The sequence below is a fragment of the Corvus cornix genome, chromosome 20, assembly GCF_000738735.6.
Source record: "Corvus cornix cornix isolate S_Up_H32 chromosome 20, ASM73873v5, whole genome shotgun sequence".
Classification (NCBI taxonomy): domain Eukaryota; kingdom Metazoa; phylum Chordata; class Aves; order Passeriformes; family Corvidae; genus Corvus; species Corvus cornix.
In genome coordinates, this window is record NC_046349.1 from 7,212,269 (window position 1) to 7,238,587 (window position 26,319).

The 26,319-nt window shown below is 57.5% G+C and overlaps 1 protein-coding gene and 1 long non-coding RNA gene across 2 annotated transcripts in view; one reads left to right on the forward strand and one right to left on the reverse strand.

Moving 5' to 3' along the window:
- Positions 1-991: 991 nt before the first annotated feature.
- On the reverse strand, positions 992-5,334 carry LOC104687715. The gene is made up of 2 exons (XR_002044945.3): positions 2,593-5,334; positions 992-2,338 (listed from the first exon to the last, which is right to left on the reverse strand). It is a non-coding gene; the product is annotated as an uncharacterized LOC104687715 (long non-coding RNA).
- A 4,439-nt stretch (positions 5,335-9,773) lies between these two features.
- Positions 9,774-26,319, forward strand: part of NOL4L (nucleolar protein 4 like) — a 64,960-nt gene continuing 48,414 nt past the window's right edge. The window contains 1 exon segment of the mRNA XM_039563486.1: positions 9,774-10,354. Coding sequence (XP_039419420.1) covers positions 10,046-10,354 — 309 coding nt within the window. The 5' untranslated portion in view covers positions 9,774-10,045.

Below are 26,319 nucleotides of genomic sequence, written 5' to 3' on the forward strand. Positions count from 1 at the left end.
GGGCTGTCCTTGGGGGAGCCCTGTGCCCGCTCCTCCTCCTTCCCCTGCAGCCACTGCCCCGCTGCCAGGCACAGCTTTGCATTTCAGCCGTGGCTTTGCCTGCAGTCCTGGGGGAGCACAGAAACCAAAGCTGTCCCCGACAGCACTTTTTCCTCTAAGGGCTGGCCCAGGGACACAGGTGTCCCCCGCTGGACTGACACTGGGGCGTTGTCAGGAGATAATGCCCTGCACCCTGTCACGGGACAGGGCACCCAGCTACCTCTCCCCCAGAATTACAACAGGAGTGGGCACCACAGACAGCTTGTCCCCTAAAGCCCCTGCAGCTCAGGGGCTGAAGGAGAAGCCTTGCAGCTGCTCCAGGCCACCACAGGATACAGGACCCCACTGCAAGAAGAAAGTGGCAGTTTCTGCCTGTCACAGCAATCCTCCTGCCTGGATCCTCCCACAGCCCTGCAGCTCCTGGATACCCTGTGTGTTTTCAGGCGAGTCACCTCCAAGCACAGGCACCCAGCAGTGAGGTGCCTCCCAGGGGACTTGGGCACCCTACGGCAGGGCTTTCAGAGGTGCTGAGCGCCTGCAATTCCCTGCAGCCTGCTCTGTGGAGCAGAGCACATCCCTCTGAGAACCCAGCCTGCCCAAGGCCTGACTCAGGACAGCAGATCTCGGAGCTTCCTTGGGGGCAGGATATGATGAGCTCCTGGGGAAAGAGCCCCACACACTCTAACAGACCTTCTGCATGTGTGGCAAGCAGATGCCAGCCTCGTCTGTGCCTGGGAGCCACGTCACAGAACTCATGTGGCACCTACCCACCTGCCACCCCCATTCACCCCATTCCCTGTGCAAGGGCCTCCAAAACGGAAGCACCTGGCTCTGTCCTCCAGGTTGAATCAAAGTGAGAATCTCTTGGAGGTTTTGTAGCCACAGGGCTCAACTCTCTCACTGCAAATGTGAGCAGATCATTTGCACCTGAGTCACAGAGATGAGAATCAAGTAAGTTGTGCAAGCTAAGGACTTTGTTGAATCATACACAAAAATGTTGGGATGATAAGGATCAGACAGGACCCAGGAGTAGCCCACAGATCTCTCCATCTCTGCGCCATCCTCCTTCCTACTTTAAAGAGGCAGCACTGCCTGATGGAGTGTCTCATAACCTGGCTCCATCCCTCCCTATCTATGCTCCCATGACCTGGCTTCATCTTCCCTCCCCTACCTACAGAGCCTCTGAGAATGCTCCACACCAGTGAGTGCTTGATAGCTGCTCTTCAGATCCAAAGCACTGTGTGAAAATACTATTTTTTATTGACAGTGTTACAGGTAATGAGAAAAGCAAGAGGCAGCCTTGTCCTGCACAGCCTACCTGGATTCCTGTGGAGCGAAAGTGGACGTGGCAGAGGGTCCCAGCTGTGGTGCTGTTTGCTGACCAGTGGCTGTGGAGGTCTGCCCTCATCCTGGTCCCAGCTCCACTTGGGCTTCTTACCCACCACGTGTTGATAAACAGAAAAAAATGTACAATGGCTGCATTGAAGTTCCCAGTTAAACAGAACAGCAGTGGCTGCTCAGAGGGGGAACTTCTGCATTATCTTTTGCTCTGTTAATTCAGAGGTGGGACTTGCTGAAACAGGGACAATCCACAGGGAAAGATCTGGATTTTTGAACACCCCTGGGGTGAGATCTCAGGCAGGGTTAAATGCCAGCAGGCAAAAGAACAGCAGCAACCCCAGGAACAAAGGAGATACGGGTATTTTGGGGCAAGCTGACTGCTAGGAGCAGGGGAAGGTGTTACTGGGAGGTGTGGGGTTAGGGCATCCCATGTTCCAGCACATGCAGCTGCAAGGCGAGGCCGGGGATCCTAGGTGCATCACCAGGTACTGACTGGCAGTGGGCCCCACGAGAGGCCGGGATCCTGTCTGGATCACCAGGCAGCAACTGGCAGCAGGCTCTGCTGGAGACTGAGGATCCAGCACTGGCACCGCAGCCACACACACAGGACAGTGCCCGGCTGCTGCAGGGTGAGCAGAGGGCACAGCTGAACCCAGCAAGTCACCGAGCTGCAGGCAGCACAGCACAGGCAGGGAGAGCAGGAAGGAAGCCCAGGCAGGGAGCACAACAGGGGAACACAGGCAGGGTGTGCAGGCAGGGAAGGGAATGCAGGCAACAGTGCTGGCAGCAGCAGTAGCCTACCTAGGGGAGAACCAGGGAAAGCCTTGGGTCCACGCTGTGACCCAGGACCTTGCTGCTTCCCAAGCCCCTGATGGCGTGGCAGTCCCGGGGGTATGCAGCCTGGTTTGTGCTGAGTTGGCAGGGTCCTGCTCAGCAGCAGCCAGGTGGGATCCTGTGCCTGGAGGAGACACGGCAGGATCAGCCCAGAGCAATCTGTTCGGCTAGAAGTGGGTGGTAAATTAACGGCAATGGAAGAACGACTCCCCGGTAGCTCCAAAGTGGGGCGTCAGCAACGAGCCGAGCTCTAACGAGCCTCGAGAAGGCTGGAGCCCTCCGTGCCATTTCATCTCTGCTGCTCTGCGTCGGATTTCCCAGGAGCCCTGCAGCCTCGGCCACATTAATTATGCAAATGAAAAGGTGATGCCAACTCACCATCTCTCGGTAGGGTCCCTGCGAGTGAAGCTGGGCCCGAGCACCGGCCGCTGCCCTGGCTGGGGCAGGGAGGGTCCGGGAGCACACCAGGCAGGATGGATGTTTGCAATAATTATCCAGTCATCCCCTTCAAGTGTACTGCAGCCATAGCAACAGACAGATGTTCTGTCCCAGCCAGAGTCCGCATCGAGCTGGGGAGGGAAGCACAAAAATTAACCCGTTCAGCCCTAGGATGGCACAGAATCCACTTTATTCTGGGACCAGCCCACACTTGGACATCCCTGAGGAAATCAGGCAAAAACCCAATCACACTGTCCCCAGATTAATCCAGGAGAAATTGCCCCAGTGCTTCCTTGGCCACTGTCTGACACAGAAAGTTGAATGAGAATCAGTAGCATCCCGTGGGATGGGGTCTGGCTCTGGGAGGGCTCTGCTGTCTCCTGTCCCACATGGAAGTAGCTTGGCTGAAGCTCAGCATCTCCTAGGGGTGATGTTGCAGGTGAGGTTTTTCAGCTCTGCTGGTACCCAGCCTTTGGAGAGGGATGGATGGCACTAGGAACTTGCTCAGGGACGGCCATGAGCAGCTCTGCTACCAACACCCACATCGTGCCCTCAGCACAGCCCCTGCTGGGCACCCAGCTAGGCAGGAGGGGATGGATGAGCCACATGAACCAGTGCCCACTTCTGAGTTAACAGCTGGGTCAAAGCCTTTAAAGTATTCGGAAGTGGGATGCAGCCAGACCAAGGAATAGCTGGCATTTCGTTATCCTGCTGCTGTACAAGTTCCCAGGATTCAGCCTGAGTCCATTAAATCTCATCCAGAAATATTGACACAGGGGGTCTTGTGCCCCCCAACACACCAAAAATGTAAACCCAGCTTTTCCTGGGGCCTGCTGAGCAGGCAGCACTCCCCAGGCACAAGGTGTCTTCTCCACCTGCCAGGAATTCCTTCCAGCATTGGCATTTAAATGTTGTAAGCTAAAGGCCAGACCCCCATGGACTGCACAGTTCCCTTCTGGAAGGATCAGAGCTGCCCACCCCAGCTCTCCCCTCCTGTGCCAACTGTGCCCAGGGGTCCTGCGAAGCAGCAGGGTTCCTCAGAAAGCAGAGCAATCCCCTGACCTCAGAGCAGGCTCATTGGAAAGCCCCATCCAGATGTTTGCAGCTGCAGGTGCTGCTGGAGTGTACCCATGGTGAGGATTTCAAAGGAGGGCGAAGGGGCTGGGTAGGACAGCCTGAGTAGATGTGCCTGGAATAACAGATCATGCCTGGAAAAATGGAGAGGACCTTTCTCTGGACTGGTGGAGGAACACAGACCCCCCCAGCACAGAACCAGACAACCATGGAATCACAGAACTGCAAAGGATGGAAAAGACCTCTAAGATCATCGAGTCCAACTGTTAACCCAACACAACTGTGAGAGGTCACAGGAATAGTCTTTCTTCTTAAACTGTAAGACTATTTTTGGTTCATATTCCTTCCCTCTTGTCCTCTGCCACACAGACAATGAGATCTCCAGCTTGCAGAGGGCACCCCAGCTCCTCCCGGCTGCTCCCGGCGTGCCTGCTGACAGCTTGTGCCGCCTTAGCACAGCCTAGCCTGGAAATCTGTGGTCTCCCGGTTGGGTTTTTTTTCCCCTTCTTTCTCCTGAAGAGAAAAAGCAGGGAAGGGTGAATTTGCTGGTCTTGAAACTGAGGGAGACGTGGCATCATGTGCAGTCACAGAGGATGTGGGCAGGTGCCATCAGCCTTCCCCACGCAGCTCTGGGAATGGAGCTCAGCCCTGCTCTGCAGCTCCCTGGCTGTTCCTGCCCGGGCTCCCACACAGCTCTGGCAGCTGCTGGGTATTTTGGTTCTTCCCCACAGCGCCAGGCTACCCCACTCCTTCTGTGGCTCTTCCCCCAAGCACATCAATCCAGTGGCCACGTGGTTTGATTCCCAGCCCACTGAAGACACGCTGGAGACAGAATAAGAAGGTGGGAAAAATGTCTATTAAATCCCCTCTTAATTTGTGACTCCGGCTGCTCTGCTTCTCTTAGTCCCAGGCCTCTTCCAAGCAGAAGCCTCACCAAATGATGCTTGGTGCTGTGATATGGACAGCAATCCAAGAGGCTCCAGAAGGAATTCACACTCCTTGCTGACTTCCCTGAGTTGCTTTGACTTATTATCTGACCTGGATCTAAATTGAGTTTTGATTAAAGTCAAGAGTAATTCTACTTGGGAAAACCTCATTGTTTAGGCTCAGAGTTACCAAAAGCTACAGGAGAATTAAATCTGATTTCTCACTTTGGGGACAGAGACCCCGATGGGACCCCTGACAGTGCCCAGTGCCTGCTGCGAGAGGCAGCCACGCTGGGCCATGTCACCCAGAACCTGACCAAGCTCTTTTTTGCCGCCACCAGGTTCTCTTCCCAATTCTTCTCTGAGGCACTCCTGTAGACCCTGGTGGCTCCAATGCTTGGTCAGCATCTCCTCATGTCAGACACAGGGTTATCCGTGATCTGTTCATTCTTTCTCATCTTATCCCAAGGTGGTGCCAGGGTTTAGCCCATGTCCCTCCCTTGTGTCTATCTCCAGTTGTCCACAAACATGTCTTTTCTCAGCATCCATTTCTCAGAGATCAGGGAGCTGAGTCATCTCTGTAAGACACTCTCCTCTCTCCTGAACAATTCAGCAAACTCTCTCTGCACTAGTTTCGGGCTAAATTCTCTCAGTGTGGCTCACCAGAAACAGCCCGAAGCGTCGCCAGAGCCCTCATACTTCTCTATTCATCCCTTGAAATGAATCTCCGAAGACTTGGAATCATTCCCCTTTTCCATTCTGCTGGTGGATCACAACTACCCAGATGGTGGATCACAAGTCTCCCCTTGGTGGATCACAGGTCTCTCCATGGATCACAGGTCTCCCACCCAGCCTCGGGCAGGTGAACATCTCAGATGCAGACTGAGAGAGACACACAGGCTCTCTTTGTGTTTTATTGGAAGAATAAGGCAGTTCCAGCGAGCAATTAATCTCATTCCCTAGGGAGTGTTCAGAGGATGGGGATGAATGGTTTCTGTAGGTGCTCATTGTCTCATGCTGACTGTAGAGACAGTTGAGACACACAGGTACCACTGGCTGTCCGGCTGGGAATGTAAAGTTACAAGAGCCAAACATCATCCCTAGTGATCCCATAAGTACCTCAACATTCTCTGTCCCTCCCCAAGGAAGCACTCCTGGATGCCAGCAGAAGGGATGGTTATTAACTCCTGAGTTCACTTTGTGTTGCTTAGCACCAAACAATGCCTATGGGTGGGTTGGATGCTCCCGTGCCCACCCCTCTGTCTGGCTCTGATCCCACCCAACAACACTCGGGGGCAGTTGGTAAATAGTTCCAGTTTTGGCTCTACTCGAGTGCAATGGTCAGCAGATGCTGACCAACAAGACCAGATGTTCAAGGCCAAGTTGGACAGAGCTTGGAGCAACCTGGTCTAGAGGAAGGTGCCCCTGTCCAGGGCAGGGGGGTTGGTACAAGATGGTCTTTAAGGTCCCTTCCAACCCGAACCATTCTACGTTTCTATGATCTCTGGAGTATTTGATGGGCTGTCTCTGGCAGCATGGCAGGATTTCTTCCCATCCTGTATGTGTTCAGACCTCAGTATGTCCCAACTGCTTTGCCCTGTGCATGTCCAATCCCTGGTCCAGCTGAGCACTTTTGTCAGAGGACCAAAAATTTCTTTAGAACAAGACACAACTTGTAGGAAATTAGAAAGGCACCTCAAAGAGGAAAGAGCAGCAGAGTGATCAGATAAAACCCAAATCCAACCTTTTTTTCAATACAGTATAAATAGCAATGGACCTGGAGTCACCGCATTTGTCTATAAAAAAGCCATCAGCAGACACCCTGTGCTGAACACACCCAGTACATGACAGCCTGAACCAACAGCTGAAGGTCCAGTGCCACCAAACAATTTCACTTTCCTTTTTCCCTACCTTTAAGGACAAGAGTGCTTCAACATCACGCATTCTAATCTGGAGTGTCATGAGATTGCTCATGCAGTGCAAGTTAAACCCTCATTGAATCCATGCTGGATTGGACCTAAAATATTGATCTGAACCTTTAGGCCAAGTGTGAAGGGTCTGCCCAGAATCCTCACTCAGAGGACATCAGTTCTTGGTGTGACTGGCCTTGCATTCACAAACTGGGGAAACTCATGTCCATGCTCACCAGAGAGGGACCTTCTGTGTTGCTTTGTAGGTGGACCCCAAACCTTCCAATGGTTGGGCTGAGGTAGGAGAAGACTTCTGCCCCTGCCTATGGTGCTGCAAGAGGACATTCCCTTTGCACTGGCTCCTCAGTAGCTCAACTGCAAGGTGGGGAATTCAGTGGTGACCTCAGCGAGGGAGTCTGATCATGGTGAAAAACGCAGCATCACTCCTGGGTGCAGCAACTCCTCAGCAGAAGCAAAATGTTCTTTTACTCCCTTCTTTGCTCAACATCTCCTGCAAAGTGGCCGGACTCCAGAAATGGGATCTACTCTGGCTCTCCTGGACATCCAGAGGTCTCTACCTCTCTCACAATGCTGATTCACCAAATTCTCATAGGATCCCCCACAGGGTCCTCCGTGCCAGCCAGCTCTGAAAAACAGCTCAGCCTGTCACTGCTTTGTTTGCGACAAGTGTATGCCCAGGGACTGGAGCAAGCTGAGAGCTGAGCCTGACTTTATCCACCAAGGTGTTGCAAGACAGTTACCCACTGAACCCAAATTCTGCAGAACACCCTTTTCTTTTCTGCCATTTCCATCCACTCACTGCTCCTCACAACCATCCCCAGAAAAAGCCATGCTTCCATGGCTGGCTGAGGCTTCAGAGGATGTCCATCCTGTTCATAGCGGTCATCAGAAATACTGCAGCAGCACGCCAGTGAGTTCCTGTAGGCATCCTGTACAACATGCCTTGGGGTGAAATTCCACAACAGGGAAGATCCTCTGTGTTCCCCAAGTCCCTCTCCAATGGCGTCATGTTGGGCCCAGAGCAAACGGCACGGTGACACTGAGAATGTTTTGAGAGCTGTCCACATATCCAGTGGGATAGGGAGGGTCGACATGATCTACAGTGGCATGTTGCAATAAGCAATGCCAATGCTCCAGTGTCACAGACATCCCCTGGTTTCACCATACCCCCTCTGGCATGGCTAACCCATGGCTCAGCTCCTGCAGCATTCCATTCCCACCTCAAGATCTTTTGGATGGGCACCATGTGACTGGCACAGGGCAAGGGACAGTGAACAAAACTGCCCTTCAGCCATCAAGCGCCCTCACCTTCCCCCGTCTCCAGCCTTGGCGTGAGGCACTGCTGCTGGCTGTGCCCTGGCTGCTCCGATGCCACACCCAGCATCTCCAGCACTGCCCTCACAACTCCTTGACACATCAAATTCCTCTTCCAGGTTCCCACAGTCTCCTGGCTCCTGCACCTACATCCTCATGCCAGCCGTACCACTGCTGACCATGCAGGCAGCCCTCGTATGGTCCACTACTGTGCCCCCAACTTGGGATGGAGCAAGTGTGTGGCACCGCTGGGTGGGCATGAAGCTCACGTGGCACTGGTGGACAGAGCAGGAGCACATGCATGGCACTGTTGAGTGGACATGGAGCACATACGTGGCCCCAATGGGCAGACTGCATGCATGCATGGCATTAATTGGACAGGCAGAAAACACACATATGGCACTGATGGACAGACTGGGAGCATGCAGGTCACTGACAGGGAGCACAGGTAAGGGACCGATGGACAGATGGACCACACATGTGGCACTCATGGACAGACTGGGATCACATGCGTGGCAGTGATGGACTGACAAGGAACGTCTGGTGGCACCAACAGACAGACCAGAAGCAGAAACATGGCACTGTTGGGTGAGCATGGAGCACACATGTGGCACTAACAGACAGACCAGGAGCACATATGTGGCATTGATGGACAGTCAGAGAGCACATATGACACCAACAGACAGGAGAAGAGCACACATGTGACACTGCTGAGTGGGCATGGAACATGCATGTGGCACTGATGGACAGACCAGGAGCACACGTATGGCACTGACGGACAAGCAGCACATGCGTGGGACCAAGGAACAGACCGGGAGCATATGTGTGGCACTGGTGGGAAGACCAGGAGCACGCGCGTGGCACTGCCGAGTGGGCATGGAGCACACGTGTGACAGCGATGGACAGACCGGGAGCACGCGTGTGGCACCACCAGCATCTCGGCACATGCGTGTGAGCGCCGGGCAGAGCCCGAGCCGCAGCCGCCGGCCGGGACGGGCCGCCCCATCTCACCCCCCCGGGGCCCGCCGTGGCCGCCCTCGCCTCCGCCCCTTCGGGGCCGGAGCAGCGGGACCGCGTCCCGACCCCCCCCGCTCGCCCCGCAGCGGTGGCGCTCGGTCCCGCCGCGGGACAGCCGCGGCTGCGGGGCGCGAGGCGGATGCAGAGGGCGGGGGAGCGGAGCGAGGCACCGGGGCCGGGGTCCGGCCTTTGTCTCCCGCTCCAGGGGCCGGCAGGACCTCCGCTGCCCCGGGGCCGGGCTTGGGGCGGGGTGCGGCTCTCCCGGTCCGGCGGGACAAGCCGCAGCCGCTCCGGTCAACCGAGGGCGCTGCGGGGCGATCCCGGTCCTCGCGGAGGGTGGAGGACCCCCCCTCTTCACCTTCCCACCGCCGCTCCCGCTGCCCCCGCGGCTCCTCCCCGGCTCTGCGGCGGCTCGGCAGGTGCCCGCCTCCGCCCCCGCCGGCCCGTCCCGCCGCACACGTGCGCCCGCGCCCCGCCGGCCCTTTGTCTGGGACCGGCACCGGGACCCGCGCCCACCGACACCCCCTGCCCCGCCTCGGCCGCTCGCCCCCCCGCTCCGCTACCCCGCTCCCCGGCCGTACGGGGCCGTATGGCCGGGGAGCAGGGAAGCGGGGGGGGAAGGGGCGGCCCAGCCAGGGGAGCGCATCCCACCGGAGCCGGGGCGGGGGGAGCAGCTGCCCCGGGGCCGGGGGTTGAAGTGGGGGGGGGGGGGGACCCGTCGGTGGCGGCGAGGCCGCTCTAACAGGTGGGATCCCGCTGAGAGGAGGAGGCGGCCGGAGGGGGGCGGAGGAGGCAGGGACGGGCGGGCGGGCGGGCGGGCGGAGGGAGGGAGGGAGGGGGACGAGCCGGAGCCGCCTGTGATCCTGTGACAGGAGCGGCTGCTGCTGCTGCTGGCGCCGCCGGTGCCTCCCTCCGGTCGCTGTCCGAGCCCCGGTGCTCCCCCCCTTCCCCGTTACAGAGGCCGCCACCCCTCCTGCGCCTCTTGCTCCCCGCTCCATCCCGCCCGTCGCCCCCGCAGCCCGTCCCGGGAGCGCCGCTGCCCCTCCGCCCGCTCCGGGACAGGGCGCGGGGCCGGGCGCCGCCGCTGCTGCTGCTACCGCCGCCGTTACCGCCGCCGCCGCCGGTCGGGCGATGCCGAAGCCGCCGTTACTGCTGCGGGGGAGCCGCCCCGGGGACAGCGAGCTGGGGCGGCAGTTCCGGGACTGGTGCCTGCGCACCTACGGGGACTCGGCCAAAACCAAGACGGTGACCCGGAGCAAGTACCAGCGCATCGCCGAGGTGCTGCAGGGGGGAACCGGCTCCGGCGGCGGCTCCGGCGGGGGGGAGAAAGGCAAGTTCCAGTTCTGGGTCCGGTCCAAGGGCTTCCGCCTGGGAAACGGCACCAGGGAGGCGACGAAGATGGGTCAAGTGGTGGTATATGTGCCGGTGAAAACGGGAACGGTTAGTGCGCTCCGTGCCCCGGGGGCTCTGTGTCTGTCTGTCTGCCTGCCTGTCCGTGTCTGTTTGTCCTCCCCGGGGGTGCGGGCGGGGAGGGGGGGGGGAATTGCCCGGGGCGGGGGCGGGCACCCCCGGGGCCCTGGTCCCCTCCACCGCTGCGCCGGCCCTGTCCCGTCAGCACCGGGCGGCCCAGCCCCGCCGGCCGCCGGGAGCGCGCATGCCCCATGCGGGGCGCGACGCGGGGCCCGGCCGCTCCCGCAGCCCCCGCCGCTCCCGGGGCAGCCGCCGCGCCCCCGCCGCCCCGACCCGCCCGGGATGCGGATGGGGAGAGGCGCCCGCCCGGAGCCTCGCACCTTCCGCCGCCCCCCCGATCCCCATCCCCGTCCCCGTCCCATCCGGTGCTGCCGCCTTCCCCGGGCGCTGCCGGCGCGGGGGAGGTGGGGGGGGCGGCGGTGCCCCGCGCCCGCCGCCGTGCACCTGCCCCCGCGGGGGGGCCGCGCCGCCGCCCGGTGCGGGCCCCGCCGCCCCCCCGCCCTGTCCGATCACGTTCGCCCGGCATTTCCCATCCGCCCCACGGCCGGGGACAGGGCTGCAGTCAAGGGCAGCGGGCGGCGGGGAGGGGGCGCCGGCACCCCCCGCCCCCCCGCGCCGCCGCCGCGCCCTGCCCGCCCCGCCGCCGCGCCGTGCCGAGCGGAGCGGAGAAGAGCGGAGCGGAGCGGGGCGAGTCTTGCCGAGCCGAGTGGAGCGGGGCGAGCCCGGCCGCCGCGCTGAGCCCGGCCCCGGCGTCCCGCGGCGCTGCCCGCCCGGCGCGGCCGCCGCAGCCGGTGCCCCGGGGGGTGCGGGCAGCGGCAGAGCCCGGATTAGGGCAGCCCCCCCGCCCGCTCGCGGGCCGCTGTCCCGGGAACTCCCCCGCCGGAGCCTCATTGTTCGGCGCCCGGCCGGGCCGGGGAGCGGGGCACCGGCCGCCGCCTCCCTCCCTCCTCCCGCCGCCGCCCGGGGCTGCCCCGCCGCCCCATTGTTCCCGTCCCGAGCGTGTCCCGCTCCCCGGCGCGGGGGGAAACGCGCAACTTTGGCGGCCCCGGCCCCGCGCAGGGAGCGCCCGGCGGGGCTGCCCCGACCCCGGCCCCGCGCCCCCCGCCATCCCCCGCGCCCCTCTCCGCCCCGCCGGGACCGCGGGCACCGGAGGGCTCTGGCAGGGATTTTTTTCCCCCTGTCCCTCCCCGCCTCTCCCGCTGCTGCTGCTGCTGCTGCCGCTGCTCTGAAGGGTGCAGTGTTTTCTGTGCACACAGACTCCAGCATTGATGTGGCTGGAGGATGCTTCCATTGAGGGCAGCCCATCTGTGGCAAATGCTTCTAAACGCACTATTTACCTCCCATCTGGTCCGCCTGATTATTGGGGGGAGGGGGAAGGGTCATTATTTCTCCCTCTCACTTCGTGGTGCTCAGAGGCTCCTTTCTTTCTCCCCTCTCAGCCCCCCTCCCCCATGCCATGCCCCAAAAAAATTCTTTGCGATTTTTTTTTTTTTTTTTTTTTTTTGAGACCTCTTAGCAGCCCTCCTCTATCACTCCCCCTGTGCCAGGAGCCCCGGAGGAGGGCGGATTAGGAGCTGTACCCCCTTTCACAGACCCAGCACTCCCTCCCGGGTCCTCTCCATCCAGTCAGCGACTCTATCCCAGATCTTCCAAATGCTGCAGAGTCATGGTACCCCAGAGAGGCCGAGCCAGACTCCCTCGACCCCGCTGCTCGCTAGACGCCCCCTCCCCTTTGTCCGGGAGGAAGTCCCGAGGGTCAGCAGCTCAACCAGGCCGGTGCAAGCCCGCATATTCCCAAAGGGCCTCTGCACAGATGAAGTTTCAGCGAGGAGCATGCCTAGGCCCCCGCATCTTCCCTGGCAGAGTCCCTGCAGGCTACAGACAGGCGTTACACCCAGGCTCCCCTAAACCAGCAAACACAAGCAGATATATCCTGGGGGACAACCGAATTTTCCAAGGGGCAATACAGCTTATTTCCCAGTGCTTAGATGCCTGCCAGATGTTAGGACTGGGAGCACTTTGCAGAGCCAATGGCTGTAGGGAGAGCAGTCATCACAGTCCCCCAAACCTTCCAAAGTGGGGTCTGTAGAAGTTGTTGCCTCCTGTTCCTTTGGTCCTGGTCTCCCTGGCCCCACTGTGCCATTCCCTGGCAGGAATCCCATGGACCATTTCAGATGGGTGCAGTTGGGAGTTTGGCTTTGCCAGAACCGGCTCTCAAATTTAGAGATAACTTGTCAGGGATTTTCTTCAGCTCCTTGTAATTTGGTGCTCTCCTCATCCTTGGTGGTTTGGGTTGGGTTTGGGATGTATTTCGTTGCTCTCAGGCACACAGTCAAATAATTCATGAATCTGACCTGAGGCTTTTGCTGGACAGTAACGCCTGGATTCTGGTTTAATGTCTGTTCAGCTGCTTTTCCCAAATACTTCTGGAGCAGTGTTTCGGTTGCTTTTCCCTGGCTGTGCTCCTCAGCAATCTGATCCGGCTCGTCCTGTCCGCTCGCCCTTCCCCGAGCACATCTGCGGGCGAGCACCGTTCTGGGGATGTCCCCCGCTGCAGGCACGGGCGGAGCCCCCACCCCGGGTGCAGTGAGGGGGTGGTGGGGGGTGCGTCCTGCGCTGCTCTCACCGCAGGTCGCCACAGGAAATCTGAGGGACCGGGAGGGAAAACTGGAAAAGAGGTGGTAAAGAGCATGTAGAGGGCAGCAGTGGGGATAAGATTTCCTTTCCCTGACAGGGCTGGAGCCACTCCTCCTCTGTAAAATAATAATAATAATGATAATCCCAACCCCCAAAATAATCACGCCCCCCCCAGCAAGCCAGCAGAGCTGTTCCTTTTGGCTTGTGCACCCTGAGCTGGTTTGTGTATTTTCTGCACATCTGTAGTGAAAAATTAATTAACATGTGGTTATTATTTTCTCTCCTGAGTAACTTTCCCTTGCCCTCCTCCAGGCCTCTCATCAGAACAGGCCTAATCAGATTTGGGTGGCTTGAGAGCGGGGACTGTGCACTGAGAAGGGGGCATCTGCCTTAGGTGGTGGTCAGAGCAGATGGTGGTCTTCTCAAAGAATGCACTGGGAATAGGAACAGCAGTGCGGACGGATGTCTGGCACAGAGACTGTTCACATTTCTTTTTCCCAGATGAACGTCCCAAAGATGCTGGACATTTAACACATACAATTAAAAAAGCCCTACACAGATAAACACAGGCGGTTTAGCGGCGTAGGACATTGTTGCCTGACAGCCCTATTCACACACGGGCTGGACGCTGCATCTTTTAGGTCAGAGTGCTGGAAAAAAATACATTTAGGCTGTAGTGAAGAGGAGGAGGAGGAGGGTATCTTTGTGTGCTACTGCAGCACAGACAATGGATACAGCCCAAAGTGCCCAGATCTGCCCTTCTTTCCCATGGCTGACACACACTAAGGTGTGAACCCCCTCATTATCCGTGGGCTGGACCGAATCCTGGCACTGGATGGGCAGCACTCATCCTTCTCCCCAGCTTTGCTAAGAACTGTGGGAGAATTTGTCCATGACAAGGTGCTAAGATGCAGTTCATTATAATCTCATGTCCCTCTTGTCCTAAGCATTTAGCATCATTTAGACAGTCTTTCCAGACAAACGTGGAGCGAGATGGAGCCACAGTGCAGGGAAATGGACAGCGCTCGGTGACAACCGGCGGAGCAGATGGCTGTGGCCGGAGCAGCGGGTGTGCAGGGGAGGGTTCTCCTCAGACTTCGGCTCGGGCGTTAGCTGCTCTCTAAATCGATGCTGTACTTGGCCGTGTGTGGTGGGAGCTTGTCACAACTCTGGCGCGGCGGCCAGGACAGATTCGTGCTGGCAGGCCGTGATGCAGGCTGGGGGGCTGCGGGATGAGCAGGGGAAGCCTGCCGTCAGCCAGCCCTTCAGGGGCTGCGCGGAGCCGAGGGGACCAGGCAGGCTCTGCAGCACTGCCCACGTTTGATTCTGCTTTGCTGCTCTCTCCCCGTCCCCCGCAGCGCTGACACGAGGCTCTGGGGCTCTGTAGGCATCGCTAACAGGATGAGGGCATTGCTCGAGTGGGTTGCTGCTGTTGTACAGGTACAGCTCACCTGTGCCAGCTCCCCCGGAACCAGATGTTCAAAATTATTTCACGATCGTGCCTGGTGAAACTCACCCAAGGAACGGTGCTGGGGTGGGGGGAGCACTGGAAATATAATTGGTGAGTCCAAAATGCAAAATGGATGGAGGCTTTCTCTGACAGCAGGAAAACTATCCCACAGGACAGTGGATAAATATCACAGTACAGCCTATCCCTAAACTCATTTTAGCTACAGAGACAGGGAGTGTTGTGCTGTGAAAGCTGCGGTGCCAGGCCGTGGGACAGCACAGCACAGTGGCAGAATGCCGGAGCAGAGGAGCCGGGCATGTCAGAAAGATGCTGCTCCAACAGCTAATAGAGGCTACATTTTTCCTGATACAAGTACCCTTCAATGCCCATATTCAGTGCCCCAAAAAGCTGCACATCTATAACCTCTAAGAACATCAGTCAACAGAAGGTTTTCACGGCGTGAATAACCACTCAGACTTTCTGGGGACTTCAAGTGATAAAAAAAATAAATCAAGACCGTTCAGAAGAGTCTTAGACAAGGCAGATGGGCCTGAGGGTATTATCTGAGAAATTGTCTATTACTCCCGTTGCACCAGCCTTACTTAGAGCACGCAGAGCTTTCACCTGCGGAGAGATCCCACCCTGAGCACACGGGGCAGCATCAGCTTTTCCAACGAGTGGAACCAGTGGCAGGTTTACATTTAAAGGTGCCCTTAGGAGACTGGAACAATTCTGGCCTGGGTGCATGGTCCCATTCAACCCCATCTAAAGAAAATCTTCCGCATTAGCATCCCCTCCAGATTCAGCTCCAAGTTTGCACAACATCAGTCACAGATTTTACATCTGAAGCTGCTCATGGTAAGAGTCAAAGAGAGCAGTGACACCCAATCCTCTGGGCCCAAGAGCTGGCTTAGGCTCACCAGGCAGTAGCTGAAACCTTGGCAAGGTGAATTTAAAGAGCTCTGATGATCCGCAGTCACGCAGACTGGCAGAATGAAGTTCCTCACTGAGCTGGGAGCTCAGGAGATCTGGCAGCAAAGCCCACTTGCAGCTCCTGCTCACTCCCACCCCTTCAGGAGAGCCCGCTGAAGCCACTTCTAAGGATAAGGGGGAAACCAGCATCTCATTCAGTCCTTGCTTTATGTCTGCCAAGCCTACAAGCCTGATTACAGGCAGTCCCACTGTGGTCATTAGTACCATGTCCCAGCTCCAGAGATCCCACCATCCCAGCCACCCTCATCCATGGGTGCTGGCTTTGGTCACCAGCACTCGTGAGACCTGGAGCCCCATCAGCAAAGGTTCCAGTTCCCAATACATGTCTGACCAAACAGTTTCTGAAAAACTAACTCTGCCATCTACACCGCACATCCTACACGATTCCAGAAACAGGCATGGCATTGCTGATCCGAGAGGAGAAGTATTGTTTGGATAACATTATCCAAAAGTTATCTCTTTGACCCACAATTGTTTTCGTATTTGTTGTTCTCAGAGGGTGTCACTCTGAGGAAGGTCCAAAAGCAAACAACCAAAGCACAGCTCTGCCAGGCCTTGGTCAATGAGGCTGAAATGGAAAGAACCCCAGGCCGTTGTTCCCACACTCCAGGTTATGTCCCACCTTTGCACAGGAAGAGGATCCAAGCACTCAGGGCCGAGTTAATGAGGAGCAGAGAGGACTGGCTGTAAGGACAGTACATGGCTGTTCTCAGCTCTCCTCGTGGGCCATGGCTCAGAAGGGCTTGCTCTGACCACGGACAGAAGGGGGAATTTGGTCACTGACTAAAGTCTGCAGGAGAGGCCAGAGAGGCAGCCACAGTCCTTTCAGTGAGAACTTTCTCAGGACCATTCTCAGCAGTAATCTCCTGCTGATACAACTTGTTCAGTTTTGGTTTTACCATTATTTTAGGCTTGATATGAGCAGTCTGTGAACTTATGCTGTGGACAAGCAAATGGCAGGGAAAGCCCAGGGCTGTGGAGGAGCGCTGGTGGAGTGTCCATGCACCCGGCCTGGCCAGCATGGATGCTCTGGCATTGCCATGACAGAGGGATGCATATTCATATCTCTTTCTTTAGTGCAAATTATTAATTATCTTTCCCTGATCTCATATCAGCTGTGCCCACCTCTAAAGAATCGCATTGAGAATGGGCCAGAGCCACCCCTGAGCTTAAGTGTCTGGTTTAATTAGCTGATTGTAGCAAGGGCAGGTACCTGTTGGCCAAAATCATTGTCTTTGTTGGAAAGCTACTGACTTCCACTTTTATGGCTGGTGCCAAAGAATTGCAATTTATTTGAGGAGAAATAATTGCAGACAGTCTGTGCAGTGTGTGGGAGCAGAGAGCAGAGCAGAGGTTTGGGTAACAGTGTCCATGTCTGAGGTCAAGGGAGCAGCCTCTGGAAGTGGAGGGGAGGCTGGTTGTGTCTTCCTGGCGTGGTGCAGGGCCCTTCATGGAGTGACAGCCAGGAAGACAATGCTGTGTGAGTGGTTTCTCTGTCCTTGCTCTGCTTTGGCTTGGCAGCCCCAGAGGATGTATTTCCCTTCCAACAGACGGGCAAAGGCAATGCTGGTGGCTCTGATGGATTTGCTCCTCATCAAGTGGGAGGGAGTGCTCTGGAAAAGACAGGGTCACTCAGTCTCTGTGGCTCAAGTCTCGGCTTTCCAGTTGGTAGTGGGTTGCTTTTATGGATGTCTCTGGGCTAAGAATTCAGACTCACCAGGCATCCCCCCAAAAAGAGGAGACTAAAGTTTGGGACTTCTCTCCTGGCTTGCATTTGAAGGAGGGATCTCAAAGCAAATACCGAGTCATCTGCTCATCCACTCTGTGGTGACATCCAAAACCTTCTGGGTGTTGGTGCTGCAGGTACCACCCACACTGGCTCCCAGGTGCTGCAGGGTGTTCCAGTTTGCAGTCTCACAGCACTGGGACAAGCAGCCAGTCCAGGGAAGCTGGTCCCTTGGGCATGCTTTTGGGTTTGCCGTTCCCATCCTCAGTTTGAACGCTGGTCGTGTGGCTCCCAGAGCTGGGAGGAGGCCTGCCTGCTCCCGCTCACCTGCGCCGGGCGTTTGGATCCGGCAGAAAGCCCTTGAGCTGGTGACAAAGGTCTGGATGTGGGCTGGAAAGTACAGTCCTGTCTCTTAGCAACTGGTTCCTACCTCTGAGCTCTCGGAGCCGTGTGTGGGACAGAGAGCATCAGTCACGCTCCCGCTGCCGCAGCAGCGACGCGCCGAGGAGGGGATGGGGGGATCAGACCGACTCCAGCCACCGCCGAGGCGCTTAAAGAAGCTCAGGCATTTCTAGCACAAGCAGTCATCTGTGAGCCCAATCAAAGCTCCGGTTTAATTGCTTTCCTCGTGCCCTTCTCTGCCCGGCCAGCGAGCGCCGATTGGCTGCGGCAGCGGTGCCTGCCGGCACCCAGAGCCTGCTCCCCACCGCGCTAGGGTGGGGACGGCGGAGGGAGGAGGAAGAGAGAGAACCGTGTATTTCTAAAGAAATTCGGCGTCCTCGGGTCCTCCCCTGAACTCCTCCGCAGGGCACCTGGGAATCCCCGTCCTCTCAGGGGCATTTGCATGGCTGTTTTCCCTCTCAGGGCTTGTTCTGCTGCTTCACCCTCGTGTTTCCTCTCTCAGCCCAAAGCAGCTCCTCTCTGCTGAGCGTTTCTCAGGGGCTCCCTTGCCAAGCACTGTTTCATAAACATTTTCACGAATCCTCTGCTTTGTCCTCCTAATTAACCATCCAATTGGCCCCCAATGGAGCCTTCACCTCTCCTGTGAAGATCCTGCTCGCACAGATTATAACCTGTCAGCTGCCAATTTATTCCTCACACAGAGGGCAGGTTGTATTAATTGTCTGCCTTCCCTACCCCGCTTGCTTTGCCACCCCCCCTTTCCTCTGCTCCCAAAAGCATCCCTGTTTGGAGACACAGACTCACAAAAGACCAAAGAGAGCCAGATGTGAGGGCAATCCATATGCCCCATGTGTCCAGCCTGCAGTGATGTGGCACTGAAACCACATGTGATGGGATGAAGTGTCACACCTTGGAGAGGGATCTCTGTGGATAGATTACCACGACAGAGTGTTTAAGACCATGCTTGACTTCTGCTTCCCCCACGTGTAGTCTCAGTTAAGAGCTCAAAAAAATTCCACTTGGTCATCCCAGGTTAACGGGAAATCATTCCTGGGCTTATCTACAAGTCCAAGTTTGGCTTTTGGAAGGGTTGGGGTCCACCTAGAGTGGTTATGATGGAAATGAATCAGAATACAGAGGGGGTTTACCTGAATGCAAGGGGAGAACAAACAGATTTCCATCTGTGTCTGTCCCCTGTGGCCCCTGCCCTGACTCCCTGTATAGGACCCTCCAGCCTTGCAGAGCCAGAGCCCAGGATAAATACAAGTGCCTGCTCTCACTGAGGGCAGTGGACATATGTTTTCCTGGGTTCGCATGTCGGGAAAGGGTGTGATGGAGTCCAGCATGACCCGTATGGTTCCATAATGTCCCCATTTCTTGAACCCAGCGTGGGCTCGCGGGGAGCAGATGCAGTGGTCCTTGGCTGTGGCAATTGGTGTTTCCAGGCTCTGGCAACAGGGCCTGGCTGTGCTGAAGCCACTGTGGTGTGGTGCAGCTCAATCCCTGCTGTGCCCTGACCTGAAGAGGAGGCTGGTTTGAAAGGGAAGGGAAGGGCAGGGCGTGCAGGCCTTTTTACCCCCCTCCAACATCCGCTGAGCTGTCAGCATTTCCCTAGAGGCCCATCTCGCTGTTCCTGTGGGAGTCTCCGACAGTGGCCCACATACTGGTAACTGCCAGGGCACAGGGAGCTGGCACCCGGATGCCACACATCCAGGGCTCAGCCTCTCAGCCCTGCCTGACCTTGATTCACTGTAGCATCATTTGTAACTGATTTTACATAATTTTTCTTACCACTGACAAGCTGAACTTCTGCCGCTGCTCCGTATCTCCTCCTCCTCAGTTTCATTTTGACATCACTGTGTTCTCACTGTAGGTGTGATGATGTCACCTGGCTGCCCTGATGGGTCTATTCCTAGGCATAGAGGGGTCACCTTGCTGTGACAGGTCGTCTCATCACTTGTTACAGTGCCTTGGCCCCCTCTGACTCAAAGCATTTTGCTTTGTGGGTGATATTTATTAGATTAGTGCTCAGTGCTGGGCAGATTGCTCATGGTGATAAGTTACTTCAAGGAAGAGCCACCTCTAGACATGTTCTGAGTTTGTGTAACAGCTACATGTTTTCAATATTCTTTAGATTCCTAGTTTTATATTTTTTTCAGGATGCTATGGAATATAAAACATTTCTGCTTGCAAAGGCAGTTTACCATTTCCCCCCCTTTTTTCCATTCTGGTAGCATTCTCCCCCAAATCACCTAAACCAAGATTCAAATGACATTAAGAAATCGCTGCCCACCTTTGCAGATATATTTTAAAAAATACCCAAACTCCTATTTTAGAATCATAGAATCCTAGGAGGGTTTGGGTGGAAATGGACCTTAAAGATCATCTTGTTCCAACCTTTCACTAGACACCTTTCTCTAGACCAGGTTGCTCCAAGCCCAGTCCAACCTGACCTTGAGCACTTTCAGGTACAGAGCATCCACAGTTTCTCTGTGCAAACCCTGCCTGTTTCAAAATAGTAAGAAATACTGCAACATGATAATAATCCCCAGATAATAATGCTCGTGATCTCTTCCCTGTTGGCACCCACAGCGTGGCGCTTCTCCCGCACAGGTCCCGCACACCTCAGAGAAGAGTGTGATGCTCACCAGCTGACTGGGAGTGGGAAGTCCACAGCCCCAGGGAGCAATTTCCCTGGAAGGTCAGTCGGGTGCTCCACTCACGAGGCTGCAGGAACCATTCTCACCAAACCCAAGTGAAACAGTGCTCCAACAGCAGCTCAGGCTGCGCCACGGCACCCAGTATTTTGTCATCCCTGAAAGAGCCGGCTCCCCCTCGCTCCTGGCCAGCAGGTGCAGGGTCACATTTATTGGGGATCACTGCGCTTGCCTCTGCCTGCCAGATCCAGCTGCTCCTGTGGCTTCCCCGCCAGCGCACAGCCCGGTGCTGGCAGGGAGGCAGCTCTGCTCTCTTGCGCCGTGCAAAATGTCCTCTGCCTCCCAGGCAGAGCCGGCATCCAAGGAGCCTCTAAGCAGGCATCCGAGCAAGAATCTCTTCCTGCTGGGCTTCCCCTCTGTCCTTCAGGCAGCCCTGGGATGGGTGGCAGCCCTGGGATGGATGACAGCCCCATCCCCAGCTGCCCACCAGACCCCGAGCACACCAACCTCCCCTCGGCACCCTGCACCTGGGCCCTCTCCACAGCTGGAGGCAGGGCTGCCATTTCCAGGCCCGCCCCTCCCAGGCCGCTGTGTTTTCATTCCTAGGCCTGGGAGCCAGGAGAGGAATAAGCCGAGGTCAGAGCAAAGGCCTGGACCCATCCCCATGGCTCAGCTGCGGCGGCTGAAAGAGCAGCTCGCTCTGAAGAGGTGCCTGTGCCCTGTGAAAGACACACACCTCAGCTGTGTTTGCCAGCTAAAAATAAAGCACCCGGCTCCCCTCATGAGGAAGTATTTACTTTGGGAAAAAAAAAAAAAGTATTGTGTACAGTTCTGGGTAGAGAAACAATGTGAATGCCCCCAGTCCTGGCCTGAGTCAGCACAGAGTGTCAGGAAAATGATTTCTTCTTGTGCCTCAGTTTCCCCAGGAGAAATGAACCCTCCTGGGCTAGAGGGATGCTCAGCTGCTCAGCAGGGCTGGGGCTGTTTTCACTGCAGTGAGTAGAGCTGGAGCTCTAAGTGCAGGATGGGGCTTTGTGTTTGCTTGGTGCAACAAGGCACAACACAAAATGCTCAGCACAGGGAAACACCATCAGCATTTTAGCAACTGCTTTTCTCCCTTTTTTCAACCAGAAATGATCAGAAAAATTTCCGAGCAAAATATTTCCAGGAGAAAAAAGAGCAAAATCTGTCAGTCAGAGCATTTCCCGTCGTCTTCTTGTGGGTTCTTTTATTATGAGCAATACAGCTGATACTGTTTTCAGCCCAGTGTCTCCCTGGTGTCTATTTCTAAGGCACACACTGTGCCCATGACATGAGGGGCAAGAGGAAGAGGGAAGTTCGAGGAATCTAGCTTCTCTTTCTCCTCGCAGCATTAGCAGAGGGAGCCTGCTGTGGTTTAACATATCCCCCGCAAAAGCTGCTTTCATCCTACACCTAAATACCATGAGGAGTGAACTTCCTAAAGCCCCGGAGAAGTCTAAATATAGAAGCCAATCAAGGGCTGACTTCCCAGAGATGAGAAGTACCAAGAACAGTTTCTTGATCAAAAGTTGTAAGAGTCCATATTGAAATAAAACGTCTGTTTTGGTGCTGAAGCCTGTGCAGGAGAAGTAGTTGCAGAGGTGGGCTGTGTGCTGGTGGTGGCCACAGCACTGGCACGGGTGGACACTGGGAGGCCACAGGCTGCTCAGGGGGATGGACTTGAGGAATCACAGTGTTCAGAGGAAATAGTTGCCTGTGAGGGTGGCAAGGCACTGGCACAGGCTGCCCAGAGAAGCTGTGGCTGTCCCATCACTGGAAGCGTTCCAGGCCAGATTGGATGGGGCTTGGAGAAATCTGGTCTAGTGGAAGGTGTCCCTGCCCGTGGCAGAGAGATTGGAACGAGATGGTTTTTAAGATCACTTCCAATCCAAACCATTCCATGTTTCTGTGATCTCTGGAGCACTTGATGGGATGTCTCTAGCATTGTGGCAGGATTACATCCCATCCTGTATGTCACAGTTTCTGATCCCACTAGGTCCCAATTGCTTTGTCCTGTGCACATGCACTCCCTGGTCCAGCTGAGCATTTTTGTCAGAAGACCAAAATTTCCCTTAGAACAAAATACAACTTGTAGAAAATTAGAAAGGCACTTCAGAGAGGAAAGAGCAGCAGAGTGCTCAGACAAAACCCAAACCCCCCTTTTGCTCATCTCAAAAAAGGGATCTTCCTTTGTGCAGCCATAGGAACCACCCAGGGCTGGCAGAAAGGGCGAGGGATGGATGAGTGCCACAGGAATGGCACTGCTGCTGGTGTGGGCTGGGGAACCCATGGTCACACCATGGCGTCATTCCAGTGTGGGACAGGAAAACTCTGCTCCTGACCTGGCTGGGGACAGTGGCTGTGTCCCACAGCCAGCAGCAGCTGAAGCACAGGCAGAGAGAACGACGTGGCCTGTCTGTGTGTACAAGGGAGGTGACCTTGAGGGACAGCTCGATACGGCTGGCCCCAAACCTCCAGCTCGGCTGTCCCAGGGATGAGGGTGACAGTGGCCCTTCCAGACAGCAGCAGGAAATTAGAGTTTAACGTGTGACTCTGTACTGGGGCGGGGAGATGCTGTGGTTGGGAGATACAGAAGGGAACGCTTTCATGTGGGAAGTGCAAGGAGAGGCGAGGGCAGAGGGTCTGCTCCCGGGCAGAGAGCAGAACGCAGCCATTATCAGGCAAGGCTCTGCTGGCAGGAAGCGGCTTTTGACTCACAGGAAGCTGAATTCGGCTGGTATCAGCCCCTCGCGCGAGGGCCAGGGCAGTGTTTTATCTGCTGGTGAGCACAGCAGATGGGGGAGCAGTCGGCACTCCCTCCCATCCCACTCCTGCTCCAGCAGTCCCAGTCTGATGGCCCTCCAGCTTAACCCCCTTGGAAAAGGGATGCTTCCCTGCGGAGCCGTGAAGCGGGGTAGCTTCCTGGGCTCCAGAAGAGCTGCCAGTCCCACTGGAGAAGGCAGATATCGCCCTGCCAGCCAGTGCAAGGGCAGAGCCAAGACCCTCCACGCTGCTGAGCCCAGAACAGGCAGTTCCTCTGGCAACATCTACCCCAGTCAGTCTGAAGAGGAGCTGGGAGCATGCAGGCTTTGGAGAGCTCAGGTTAAATGCTCCCAGATTCTCGCAAACCCAAGTCCAAGTTGGGGAAGGGCTTGCAGGGTTAAGAAGTCCTGTGCATGAAGCCTGCTGTCATCCCTTGGCCTCCCTGGAGCTGCCTGGGTTGGGAGTCTGGTTTCGCTGGGGTGGTGGCAGCTTGCCGGGGCTTGGGGTGGAGGTCACCGCGGGCAGCATGGACTGGATCAGGTGGCAGCTGCTGGCCGTAGATCTGCCCCACAGAAAACAGGGTTAGCTCATCAGTGCTGCACTTCGGCTGTGAAAACCTCCCATTATGGTAGTTTTCACACCCAGGCCAGGCTGCTGAGGAATGGCCACAGGGGCTGGTGGAGACACAGCAGGTTGCTGGGAGCAGAGGGAGCTGGGCGGGTGGAGAAGGCTGGTCATGGAGATGTGTGGGTGCTGCTGCCAGGCTCCAAGGCAGGACAGGGCTGTGTAGGAGCGATGGCAGGGCTGTGTGGGAGCATGGCAGGGCTTTGGGAGCATGGCAGGGCTGTGGGAGCCATGGCAGAGCTATGGGGGCATGGCAGAGCTATGGGAGGCATGGCAGGGCTATGGCAGCATGGCAGAGCTGTGGGAGCCACGGCAGAACTATGGGAGCCACGGCAGGGCTGTGGGAGCCACGGCAGAGCTGTGGGAGCCACGGCAGGGCTGTGGGAGCCACGGCAGGGCTGTGGGAGCCATGGCAGAGCTGTGGGAGCGTGGCAGAGCTGTGGGAGCGTGGCAGAGCTATGGGAGCCATGGCAGGGCTGTGGGAGCCATGGCAGGGCTGTGGGAGCCATGGCAGAGCTGTGGGAGCGTGGCAGAACTATGGGAGCCATGGCAGAACTATGGGAGCCATGGCAGGGCTGTGGAAGCCATGGCAGAGCTGTGGGAGCCATGGCAGAGCTATGGGAGCCATGGCAGAACTATGGGAGCCATGGCAGGGCTGTGGGAGCCATGGCAGAGCTGTGGGAGCCATGGCAGAACTATGGGAGCCATGGCAGGGCTGTGGGAGCCATGGCAGAACTATGGGAGCCATGGCAGAGCTGTGGGAGCCATGGCAGAACTATGGGAGCCATGGCAGGGCTGTGGGAGCGTGGCAGAGCTATGGGAGCCATGGCAGAGCTGTGGGAGCCATGTCAGAGCTATGGGAGCCATGGCAGGGCTGTGGGAGCCATGGCAGAACTATGGGAGCCATGGCAGGGCTGTGGGAGCCATGGCAGAGCTGTGGGAGCCATGGCAGAACTATGGGAGCCATGGCAGGGCTGTGGGAGCCATGGCAGAACTATGGGAGCCATGGCAGAGCTGTGGGAGCCATGGCAGAACTATGGGAGCCATGGCAGGGCTGTGGGAGCGTGGCAGAGCTATGGGAGCCATGGCAGAGCTGTGGGAGCCATGTCAGAGCTATGGGAGCCATGGCAGGGCTGTGGGAGCCATGGCAGAACTATGGGAGCCATGGCAGGGCTGTGGGAGCCATGGCAGAGCTATGGGAGCCATGGCAGGGCCGCAGGAGCCATGGCAGGGCTGCAGTGGAGCCATGGCAGGGCTGCAGTGGAGCCATGGCAGGGCTGTGGGAGCTTGGCAGGTCCGTGAGGGAGCCATGGCAGATCCCTGGGGAAACCGTGGCAGGTCCGTGTGGGAGCCTGACAGGGCTGTGGGAGCCAGGGCAGGTCCCTGTGGGGCTGCGGCGGGGCTGTGGGAGCACGGTAGGGCTGCAGTGGGGCTCGGGAGGTGGGCAGAGCTCCGGCGGGATGGCGGTGCCTGGGGGTGGTAGGAGCCCGCCCCGGACTCTGCCCCTGCCCGCCCGTCCCAGGCTCGGCGAGGTGCGGGACCGGCCACAGCGGGGCCCCGCCGCCGCCGGTGCCTGCCCCGGGCCGGTCCGCGCCGGGCGGGGCGCGGCGGGCGCGGGGGCAGCGGGCGCGGGGCGGCGGCGGCGGGCCCGGGGGAGCGGATTACCGCCGGTTGCCGTGGTTACCCGCTACCTGCCGGCGGGCCCCAGCCCGGCCCGGGTGGGGGGGCTCGCCCGGCCCTGCCTCCCTCCTCGCCGCGGCAGATGTCACCCCGCGCCGCCACTCGGGGCTGCCCGGGCGCTCCCCGTCCCCTCCCGCCGCACCGCCCCCGTCCCGGGCCGGGCGGAGGCCGAGCGTGCCCGGGGCGGCTGCCGAGAACAAAGGTGCCGGGGCTCGGCGCTGGCAGCGCCATGGTCGGTCCCCGGCCCTGGGAAGCGCTGCCCGGCCCGTGCCGCAGCCGGGACAGCGCTGCCTGAAATGGCTGTCGCCGCCCGGGGCCGGGCACGGGAGGGGACCTCGGCCCGCAGAGGCACCTCCCGACGCTGATTCGCGGGTGCTGGAGGTGGCCGGGGTCGGAGGGATGGAGCAGGGACAGAGGAGATGCAGGGGCAGCGAGGCCCAAGAGGGTGGTCCCAGGGCAGAGGGTCCCGGGGGTACGGGCGCTGAGAGATGTGGAACTAGAGGAGATGGGGAAGACAAAGGACACTGGGGAGGAAAAAGACCTGATGGAGAAGAGGAGGTGAGAGGAGAGAGTGCTCACAGCTCTGGGAAGGTGGGGAGGACGAGAGGAAAGGGGGGGTAAGAACTGTGGGGCAAGGTACACGGGGACAGAGAAGGAGAGACTGGGAAGGGGGAGAGACAGACCGGTGCTGGGCAAATATAGGGGAAAGGAGGATGACTGGAATGTGGCAAAGGGACTCCTCAGCGCCTGAAATGCCACTCATTTCCAAGCACCTATGTCAGGGCTGAGCTTTGCTCCTGAAATCTTTTACTCCTTGTGGGGCAGGTGACTTCTAATAAAGCCCCAGCACCAGGACAGGGTAAAAGCATCCCTTCTTCCCATTCTCCTTCCCAACTGAATTTTTATTGCTATTTAAACCTGAGGGGTTTTAAGCCTTTCTGAGATATTATGGGCTCTGACTCATGCCTTGAATACTGGTGAG